Source organism: Gracilinanus agilis, chromosome 2 (genome assembly GCF_016433145.1).
Source record: "Gracilinanus agilis isolate LMUSP501 chromosome 2, AgileGrace, whole genome shotgun sequence".
NCBI lineage: Eukaryota > Metazoa > Chordata > Mammalia > Didelphimorphia > Didelphidae > Gracilinanus > Gracilinanus agilis.
The window spans coordinates 58,481,991-58,493,325 of record NC_058131.1 but is presented as its reverse complement, the minus strand read 5'-3'; the positions used below and the strand labels follow the sequence as shown (position 1 = coordinate 58,493,325).

Here is an 11,335-nt window from a genome sequence, read left to right as displayed (position 1 = left end):
AAAGGAAAGAAGGAAGGAAGGAAGGAAGGAAGGAAGGAAGGAGCTCCTTGAGGGCCTTTTTTTTCTGTACATATATCTAGCACCCAGTCTGGTGCCTTGCATTCAGTTGGCTTTCTGAATGGAATTATATTGCATCTTCACTGTGTTCTAGGTAGGCAGTTCATTAAACCTGGCATTTTGGACAGGGCGCAGGGCCTCACCTCTGCTTGCCGATAATCCTGCACCTTGGCCAACTCCTCTGCAAAGTTCTTCAGGGTGGTTCGCATTTCAGGATTCTCAGTGTTGGCAAAATCCAGTAGCTGCTTGACGAGCAGATCTGACTTATCTCGCAGTCTGGCTGTTTTCCGGGTGTAGGCAGCCAACAGCACACAGAACTGGCCAAAGTATTTCTCAGCGTTGTTCACTGTGTTCTCCATCACTCGGACTTGACTGTCTCTGAAAACAGTGGAGAGAGTCGAGCTGGTATAGATGGCAATTGCAGAAGTGGGACTAGAGCCTACATCACTTGGGTCCTGCCTGATCCAGTTCTCTTTTTCACCCCTTCTTAAACCTTTACTTTTTGTCTTAGTATCAGTTCTAAGACAGAAGATTGGCAAGGGGGGGTCAAGTGACTTACCTAGAAACACACAGACACAGGAAGTCTAAGGCCAGATTTGAACCCAGATCCTCTCTACTCTAGGCCTAGAGCTCTATCTATTGTGCCACCTAGCTGCCCCTCTAATGCTCTCTTCATGATATCATCTAAGCTCTCTTAGAGGAGCAACAATCCTCTCTTTAGTTTAGCTCCTCTCTCTCTTCCCCCACAATCAGAATTTATTCATAAAATCTTTACTATTTTTATACGCTTGTCCCACAAAGATCTAAATTCATCTTCCTTTTAGTCACTCTTAGAGGAAGAATTGCAAAGTAGGTGAGGTTTGTCTTGGAATAACCCTTGCATCTTCTTTTCTGCATCATCTTCTGGGTCACTTCTACCATCTTGTAGGTTTCTAGGCTCCCCTTTCTTGTCCTGTAGCAGCACTAAACTCCAATTAAAACATCCCATCTGTATTTCTCCATTGATCCAGGACCCCAGTGCTCTGGATTCCAAAATTACTACTCTTCCATCTCCCCATCAAAACTGCTATTTCCTCAGTTAGTCTGCTATCTCCTAGGTATTAGTGTGAACATTTAATGAGAGTGTTTTCTTAACCCTCTCAAGGATAACCGCACGTTCTAACAGTAATTCTAAAACCAAAGTTTCATCAAGGAAGGAATAGAGGTGATTCCGGGGTCTCAAAACTGTCAGTGTAGGATCAATTCTGGCGGGTTCTCCCAAGCAAGCAAGACATCAGGAAGGAGGACAACTTAATAAATACTTGTTTCCAGGGTTGCTCAGTGGATAGAGAGTCAGGCCAAGAGATGGGATGTCCTGGGTTCAAATTTGACCTCAGCCACTTCCCAGCTATATGACCCTGGGCAAGTCACTTAACCCCCATTGCCTACCCTTACCATTCTTCTGCGTTAGAACCAATACAGAGTTTTGATTCTAAGATGGAAGGTAAGGGTTAAAAAAGATACTTGTTTCCTTATGCCTACTCTATGTCAGGTGCTATGTTAAGTGTTTCATAATTATATTTCATTTGATCCTCATGATTACCTTATCTTCATTTTAAAACTGAGTAAACTGAGTCAGATAGAGGTTAAGTATCTTTATCAGAGTCATGCAGCTAATTAGTATCTAATGTCAGATTTGAACTCAGGTCTTCCTGATTATAGCCTAGTGCTCTATCCACCATATTGGCTAACTTTCTTTTCTTCTTCTTTTTTTTTAAACCCTTAACTTCCATCTTGGAGTCAATACTGTGTATTGGCTCCAAGGCAGAAGAGTGGTAAGGGCTAGGCAATGGGGGTTAAGTGACTTGCCCAGGGTCACACAGCTAGGAAGTATCTGAAGTCATATTTGAACCCAGGACCTCCTGTCTCTGTGCCTGGCTCTCAATCCACTGAGCCACCCAGCTGTCCCCTTAGCTAACTTTCTTAAGTATAGTCTTGGTAAGCCCTTGCACTATGGTCTAAAGCCTGACCCAAATAAGTATGGAGGGGCTCATCATAAAGTTTGGCCACCAGGGGATGCCTTCTTTGGCCATGGAAATTCATGAAACAAGCAAACAATTAAAAAAAAAACACCACACACAACAACAACAACAAAAAGTTTTGGAACCTACAAGATGGTGGAGATGATCCAGAAGATGGTTCAGAAAAGAAGCTGGGAGGACATTAACCCTGTATGTTCCCTTCCAGTTGTGTAGTGATAGGAGTAGAGGAAAAGGAAAGGGAGCAGGGAAAGCTAAGAACTATGTATATAGTTTTTACATTAATTCTAAAGATTATATCTGGGGCGGCTAGATGGCTCAGTGGATGAAGAGCCAGGTCTACAGGGCTCAAATCTGACCTCAGACACTTCTTCTGTGTGACCCTGGGTGAGTCACTTAACCCCCATTGCCTAGACTTTATTGCTCTTCTGCCTTGGAACCACTACTTAGTATTGATTCCAAGATGGAAGGTAAGAGATTCATTTTTTTAAAAGATTATATCTAACATCTAATGACTGAGATTATACCACCAGCTGTTGGTAACCTAAGCGTGAGATCCACGTCCAATTCATTAACAAATTTTCATTCTACTGGAGGACCAGAATTGTGTCAATGCTGGCATTCCTGCTATAAATGAAACCAGAAGTCAGGAGGAAGGGGCTGAGAAATAGAAAAATGGCTCTGAACACTTCCCAGCTGTGTGACCCTGGGCAAGTCACTTAACCCCCAGTGCCTAGCCCTTACCTCTCTTCTGCCTTGGAACTGATACCCAGCATTGATAGATACTAAGGCAAAAGGTGAGGGTTTAAAAGAAATGGCTCTGAGGTTCTTGGAGAGGAAAATCAAGGAGCTGGCAGAATGGACTTTTAACCGACATTCAAAGGCGACAAGAAACGATTTCACAGGATCCTTGTTTATCTGACACTGGAGTGCTCACAGCAAGCCACCGTGAAGATAATTGCAACTTATGTACAGCTAATCTCTTGCATAAGATGAAGAGAAAAATTCCATGAAAGACATAAAAGACCTTCCAAACTAAGCCAACACATGCTTTGATACTTGGAGAATTAAGTGCAAGGGTAGCAACAGGAGAGAATGGTAAACAATAGGCTGGAAAAGCCAAAGGTTTATGGACTGCACTTCAGCTTTCTGCCTATGAAACATTTCTTCCCAAGAACAGAGATGGGAGGTGTTGGGTTCAAATCCTGCCTCTGACCCTTATTAGCTATGTTACCCTGGGTAAGTCACTTCATCTCTCTGCATCTCAGTTTCTTTATCCATCAAATGGGACTGAGTATTACCTAAGATAAAATACAAGTTCCTCTTTTTAGTATTTAAAACTCTTCACATCCTGATTCTAGCTTCCTTTTTTTGATCTTACATGTTATAGTGCCTGCCACATCCTAAATGCTTAATAAGTGCTACTAATTAATTGAGGCAGCTAGGTGGCTCAGTGGATAGGGTATCGAGTCAGCCTAAGGTAGATTTGAGTTCAAATCCAGCCTCAGATGCTTCCTAGCTATGTGGCCCTGGATAAGTCATTTCACCCTATTTTCCTCAGATTCCTGTCAAATGAGCTGGAGAAGGAAATAGCAAATCACTCGGGTATCTTTGCCTAGAAAACCTCAGGAGGGACCACAGAGTTAGATACAAATGAAACAACTAAATTAAGATCATATATGGAACAAACTGAGAGATACTATGAAACCTGAGAAGACTTGGAAGAACGGATGCATAGTGAAGTGAAGTTCTGGAAGAACCAGAAGAACAAGGTATACGATGACAACAAGACAAACAGGTTCTGTGCCAGTGCTGAGGGGATGGGTACAAAGAATAAAAGAACAAACTCCAAGCTCATTTCCAGCTTTCAAATCTCATAATCCCTTCTGTCATTCTTCAGTACAAAGGATTTGGGGATTGTCTACCTGAAGTGATATGGAATAGTGTAGTTGGTGGGGGGCAACTAGATTGCACAGTGGAGAGGTCCAAGCCTGGAGTCAGGAGGACCTGGGTTCAAATCTGACCTCAGCCACTTCCTAGCTGCTGTGTGATCCTGGGTGAGTCATTTAACCTCAATTTCCCAACCCTTGCCACTCTTTTGTCTTAGAATTCATACTAAGAGAGAAGGTAAAGGTTAAAAAAAGAAGAAGAAATAAGGTGGTTGGTGTGTAACACAGGCCAGTCCTCTGAGGCTGATGTATTTGGAAGCAGTTGCCATAGAATCTGGCTGATGGCATTCATTGCCACATTATCAAGGAGTGATTACAGGCAGGGAGACAGGCAGAAAACACGTGGCCACATTCAAACATCTAGCTGGAAGGGCTGCCCACTACTGTGGCATATCCAATTTTTCAGCTGTCTACTGGCACTATTTATTGGGGGAGCATCTCAGAATCAACATATCTGAAACAGAAGGGACTCTCTTGTCTCCCCAAAAAGATTCCTTCTTTTCACATTTGCCAGCGTTATCTCCTTACCTCCCCCGATTCACCTCATTTCCCATTCTTAAAGCCTTAGTGTTAGGGGCAGATAGGTGGCCCTGCGGATAGAGCCATGCCTTGAGACAGGAAGATATGGGTTCAAAGATGACCTCATATACTTCCTAGTATTATGACCCTGGACAAGTCACTCGACCCCAGTTCCCTAGCCACTTTTCTGCCTCATTGTCACTTCACTCCCATCAGAACCTTGGTTTCCATTTCTAGGTCCACCAGCTTTAATGAGTAAGCTTTCATCTTATCTTGCCAGGATCCAAGTTTCCAGGTTACTTCCTGGCCACTTCCTCACGATGGCCTTTCAGACATCTTGCACTGGATGTCCTGTAGACAGCTTAAATTCAGTATGTCCAAAACAGAACTTCTTATCTTTCTACCTAAGCCTTCCCCAGCTCCTACCTTTCCTATTACAATAGAAGACAACTGGGGGGCAGTTAGGCAGCTTAGAGGATTGAGAGTCGGTGCTAGAAATGAGGAGTCCTGGGTTTACATCTGCCCGCGGACACTTCCTAACTGTGTGACCCTGGGCAAGTCACTTAACCCCTATTGCCCAACCCTTACTGCTCTTCTGCCTTAGAACCAATACATAGTATTGATTCTAAGATGGAAGGTAAGGAAAGGAAGATAACACTATCCTTTCTAGTCTCCTGAAATTACAGCCTAGGTGTCATCTTCAGCTTTTTACTCTCTCTCCCTCCTCACCACGTTCAAGCTATTGCCAAGGTCTGTTGACTTCAGTTCTACAAAAGCTCTTGAATACAGCTCCTCTCCTTGGGCACTGCCAGCCCACAAGTGCAGACCCTCATCACTTCAAACCTAGATTATTGCAGTAATCCACTGAGGAGTCTGCCTGCTTCAAGTCTCGCCCCACTCTGATCAGTTATCCATTCAGCTACCAAAGAGATTTGAATAAAGTGCAGACTGGATCATGCCACCCCCAACTCAAGAAACTCTGGTGCCTCATTATCACCTCCAGGATCAAATACAAAATCCTCTGGCATTCAAAGCTCTTCTTAGCCTAACCCCCTCCTACCTTTTCACTCTTCTTATACACCTCATTCCCCAATGTGGCCCCTTCAATGCAGTGACTTTAGCCTCCTGGCTATTCCACAAACAAGACATTCCATCTCTTGATTCCAGATATTTTCTTTTCATCTTCTTTTTAGACTCATATTGTCTTTTTCCTTCTTTCCTCCCTTCCTTCCTCCCTTCTTTCCTCCCTCCCTTCCCTCTTTCTTTCCTTCTTTCCTTCCTTCCCTTCCTCCCTCCCTCCCTCTCTTCCTTCCTTCCTTCCTTCCTCCCTTCCTTCCTTCTTTTCTTCCTCCCTTCCTTCCTTCTTTCCTTCCTCTTTCTTTCTCCCTTACCTTCTGTCTTGGAATCAATATTAAGTAAAGATTCCAAGACAGAAGAGTAGTGAGGGCTAGGCAATTGGGGTTAAGTGACTAGCCCAAGGTTTCATAGTCAGGAAATATCTGAGGCTAGATTTGAACCGAGGACTTCTCATTTCCAGGCCTGGCTTTCAATCTACTGAACTACCTAGCTGCCTCTAGACCTTTACCTTCTGTCTTAGAATCAATAGTATAAGTTCCAAGACAGAAGAGTGGTAAGGGCTAAGCAACTGGGGTCAAATGACTTGCCCAGGGTCACACAGCTAGGAAGTTTCTGAGGCCAGATTTGAACCTAGGATCTCCAGTCTTCAGGCTTGGCCCTCTATCCACTGGGTCACCTAGCTGCCTCAAGCTCTGGCAATTTTCTTTAGCTGTCTCCCAAGCCTGGAATGCTCTCCTTCCTCATCTCTACCTACTGGCTTCCCTGGCTTCCTTTAAATCCCATCTTCTATAGCAAACTTTCCCTAAACAATTCTTGTGCCTTCCCTCTTTTAATTATTTCCTGTTAGTCCTGTTTGTACATATCTGTTTGCTTGTTGTTTCCCCCATTAGTCTAGGAGCTTCTTGAGGGCAGGGTCAGCCCTTTGCCTCTTTTTGTACCCACCAGCACTTAGCACATTGCCTGGCCCACAGGAGGAGCTTAATAAATGCTTATTGACCGGCTGGTCCCTTCGAAGCTCAAGCCCCACGCCACTCTCTCTGACTTCTGGCCTCCCCAGTAGAATGTAAACTTCTTGAGGGCAGGGCAAGGGCTGCTCTGCTTGCTTGTGTTTGCATCCCCAGCTCTTTGCCCCCAAATGCCCGGCACACAGTAAAACCACCTCACAATGACCCAGTACTGTTGGCTCTGTCTCTGCAATCTCTCTCCTCTCCATCCCTTCCTCTCTCCTCCCTCTGCTGCCAGCATGGTACCATAGTAAACAGGCCCTCAGCACCACCTGCTTGGGTTATTTTAACAGCCTCCTCACAAGGCTTCCTTTCCCCACACTTTTCCATCCTCTGGTGCATGCTTGACTGTACTGCCAAACGGATCTTTTTTTAAGCCCTCACCTCCTGTCTTTGGATTGATCCAAGTATCAGTTCCAAGGCAGAAGAGGGGTAAGGGCCAGGCAATTGGGATTAAGTAAGTGACTTGCCCAGGGTCATACAGTGAGGGTGGGTCTGAGGCCAGATTTGAGCCCTCTAGGCTTAGCTCTTTATCCTCTGAGCTACCCAGTTGCCTCTCATCTATTTTATTTTATTTTAATTTATTTTTTTAAACCCCTACCTTCTGTCTTAGAATTGATACCAAATATTGGTTCCAAAGCAGAAGAGGGGTAAGGGCCAGGCAATTGGGGTTAAGTGACTTGCCCAGGGTCACACAGCTTGGAAGTATCTGAGGCCAGTTTTGAACCCAAGACCTCCTGTCTCCAGGCCTGGCTTTCAATCCCCTGAGGAACCTAGCTGCCTTGCCCCCTCCCCCCTTTTAAAAATGCAATTCTAGATCTATCTGGTCGGGGCTCTCCTTCACTCAAAGTCCTTCACTGGATTCATTTTATTAAGTGGAATCCAAATTTCTTACTTAGTCTGGAATTCAAAGCCTTGCTTAACTATCCTTATCTCATACTATTCCTCTATGTCTTTTTTTGGGGGGTGGGGGGATGTAGAGACAGCTTGATGGCTCAGTAGATAGAAAGCAGGCTTGGAAAGGGAAGTCCTGGGTTCAAATTTGACCTCAGATACTTCCTATCTGTGGGAACTTGGTCAAGTCCCTTAACCCCAGGTGTCTATCCCTTACAACTCTTTTGCTTTGGAAACGATATTTACTATTGATTCTAAGACAGAAGGTAAGGGTTTAAAAAATAAATTAAAATGAATGAGAAGCAACTAGGTGGCTGAGAGGTTAGAGAGCCAAGCCTAGAAATGGAAATCCTGGGTTCAAATGTGGCCTCAGACACTTCCTGGCTGTGTAACCCTGGGCAAGTCATTTGGCCACAGTTGCCTATCCCTTACCACTCTTCTGCCTTGAAATGGATACTGTTGATTCTAAGACAGAAGGTAAGGGTTTAGAGGCAACTGGGTGGTTCAGAGGATTGAGATCCAAGCCAGGAAATGAAAGGTTCTGGGTTCAAATGTGGCCTCAGATACTTCCTAGGTATCTGACCTTGGACAAGTCCCTTAACCCCCATTGCCTAACTCTCACCACTCTTCTGCCTTGTAACCAATACTTAATATTGATTCTAAGACAGAAGGTAAGGTTTTAAAAAAAAAAGGAAGCTTCTTGAAGGCAAGGACTTGAGGGCATTGACCTCTTTATATCCCTGTTGCTTAACACAGTGCTTAGCACATAGTAGGCAATTAATAATTGTTGACTTGACCAAGGTCACACAGCAAGTAAGCAGCAGAGTCAGGATTAAAATTCTGGTCCTCTCATTCCAAGTCCATGTGCTGCCCTCTTAATCACAACTGTAGGATTTAGAGCCAAGAGGAATCTTAAATATAAATCATTCCTACCCCTCTCAAAGTAGAGATGAATGAACTGAGCCTCAGAGAGGGAAGTGACTTACCCAAGGTCATACAGAGAGAAAAATAGCCAACCTTGGACTAAAAGCCCAGGACAGATTTCTTTTTAATGCATCCTGTCAATACCGGAGAGTTGCTTATATGGCTTCTATGTATGGTTCAAGTGACCACCTTCCCCAAGTGAAAGCTAGCTTTCACTGAACCTTGCAGTAAGACATTATTTATTCACTTTTTGGAAAATGAAATGTGTAATTCTGAATAGTAATAGTGCCCCCTGCTGAGGCTTCCATTTCTCCAGCTTTTCTCTAGGGCCTAAAGTTGCTTTGGAGAAAGAAAGTTATTTGCATTTGTCATTTAAAATGCTAAATCTTCTAGTAGGCACCCTTTGAATAATTATTGGGCATAATATACAACTGGAAGTCTTTTGTTCTCAGAAAGCTACAGAAAACAATTTGCATCCAATGATTTGGACTTAAAGGACCCAGAGCTAAAGTTATATAAACAGTTTTGAAGCTAGAAGGGTCCTTGGAGGTCGTCCAGTTCCCCACCCCCCTCTTATTCTAGATAAACTGAGGTTCAGGAGGAAAAGACTCTCCAAGGGTCACAAAACTAATACATAGCAAAGGCAAGACTTGAATCTGGGACTTCTGATTGTCCATCCAGAATTCTTTCTTAAGCACAGCCACCCTAGCAAGGGCTTCCTCAAGTGGCTAGCATTCAGGAGAGCCCTTGTTCTGCCTTTTACTGAGTCATCTGGAAAATGGGGAGAATAGCCCCTGTCCTGCTTATCTTATCGGGAGCTGTCATTGAGGTCAGATGAAATAACATATGTGAAGCATTTTATTACCATAAAGCTACATGCAAATGTAACAAGTGTTTTTTTAAACCCTTACCTTCTGTCTTAGTATCCCTACTAAGTATCCAAAGCAGAAGAGCAATAAGGGCTAGTCAATTGGGGTAAAATGACTTGCCTAAGGTTACACAGCTGGAAGTGTTTGAAGTCACATTTGAACCCAGGTCCTCTTGACTCCAGGCCTGGTGCTCTACCCACTGTACTTCCAACTACCCCTCTATTTATCATTTTATTTATTTATTTAATACATTTACTTCAGTCTTAGAATCGATACCATATATTGGTTCCAAGGGAGAAGAGCAGCAAGGGCTAGACAATGAGGATTAAGTGACTTGCCCAGGGTCACACAGCTGGGAAGTATCTGAGACCACATTTGAACTCAGCACCTCCCTTTCCAAGCCTAGCTCTCAATCCACTGCCCCCTATTTATTGTTTTAGAGGAGACTTCCAAAACCTTCAGTAGATCAAGAAGGCTGGAAGCAAGAAGTTCATTTCATCCAATCCTGGCAAGTTACAGAAAAGCAAGCTAAGACCCAAAGTGGGGAAATGCTTTACCCAAGGTCACCCAGCTAGTCAGTAATAGAGAGGGGCCCAATCTCCTGGTTCTTTATTTCTTCCATACTATTCTGCCTTTTCCTTCATATTGTCATTAATTCATTGATTCAACAGATATTGCTTAAGCACTTATTGTGGGCAGAGTGCGGTGCTGGCTTTGTAGCTGGGGGTGTTTTGATACAGAGTTTACAAAAGACTGTTCCTGCCTTCATGGTGCTTACAGTCTAATAAGGATAACATAATGATAATGATAAATACATAGAGGTACAAAATGAGATTTGGTGTGGTGTGTGTGTGTGTGTGAAGGGGGAGATATTGCTACTGACTGGATTCCCTGTGGGACCCCACAAGTGACAAACATTTATCAGTCACTTGCCATGTTTTCGTCTCAGAGGGCCAAGGGAATTAGCCCTTAGATTTCATTTATTCCAACTCCCTTGCTTTCTACATCATAGCATCAGAGCTAGAGCTGAAAGGGACTCTGGAGGTCCATCTGGTCCAACATTCTCATTTCATAAATTGGAAAGGCCCAAAGTGGAGAATGGCAGGCCTGGGATTCGAACCCGCATTCTCTGGTTCCAATCAGTTTCTCACGTTTTAGCTAGTGAAGCCGTGCATAGATACCAAAACACCAAACAGCTTAGGCTCACTGACAAATGAGAGGCAGAGAGAGGGGACTTGATAGTACCTGGGATCACTGAGTTGAAGCCATCAGAGAAGGCTTCAAGGAGGAATTTGGACTTGAATTGGACTTTGAAAACATAATCAGATTTGGATAAAGGGTTAGAAGAGAGCAGAACAGAGAAGGTTGGCGGGAACCCAAGGAGACCCATGCCAGGGGCAGCTCTGTGGCGCATTGGGAAGAGTACCTGTCCCAGAGACAGGAAGATTCATTTTTGTGAGTTCAAATCTGGCCTCAGACACTTACTAGCTAGGTGACTCTGAGCAAGTCATTTAACCCCAATTGTTTTCTTTATGTTTGCTTCAGTTTTTCCTATTTACCTCAGTTTCTTCATCTGTAAAAGGAGCTAGAAAAGGAAATGACAAACCATTCCAGTATCCTTGCCAAGAAAACCCAAATGGGGTCATGGAGAGTTGGATGTGACTGAAATAACAACATATACGATGTGTTTAGGGAAGAGTGAGGAAGTTGTGGGTGGAGTGGAAGTCTTCATAGGCAAATAGTGAGGGGTTAAGATTAGAGTCATAGGGAAGAGTCAGATTGTGGGCAAAGAGAGGAATCATGGTATTCTCCAAGGTTTCGATTCATAAAACCTTATTTTAGAACTAGGACGAACCTTGGAGATGATACAATTTAATTTATTTATTTCATAGACTGGGAAACAAGTCCAGAGCAGGCTTTATCTCATTATCCATGACGTCTTGGAAAAGTCACATCATTTCTCTTTACCTCAGCTACTTCCTTTGAAAAAAAAAGGGTGGGGGGGGGACTGGATTAGATTGGTG

The 11,335-nt window shown here is 43.7% G+C and overlaps 1 protein-coding gene across 1 annotated transcript in view; it reads right to left on the bottom strand.

Moving 5' to 3' along the window:
- Positions 1-11,335, bottom strand: part of CIBAR2 (CBY1 interacting BAR domain containing 2) — a 197,352-nt gene that overhangs the window by 19,513 nt on the left and 166,504 nt on the right. The window contains exon 2 of the mRNA XM_044659400.1: positions 201-459. Within this exon, the coding sequence (XP_044515335.1) occupies positions 201-459 (259 nt within the window). The remainder of the gene's footprint in view (positions 1-200; positions 460-11,335) is intronic.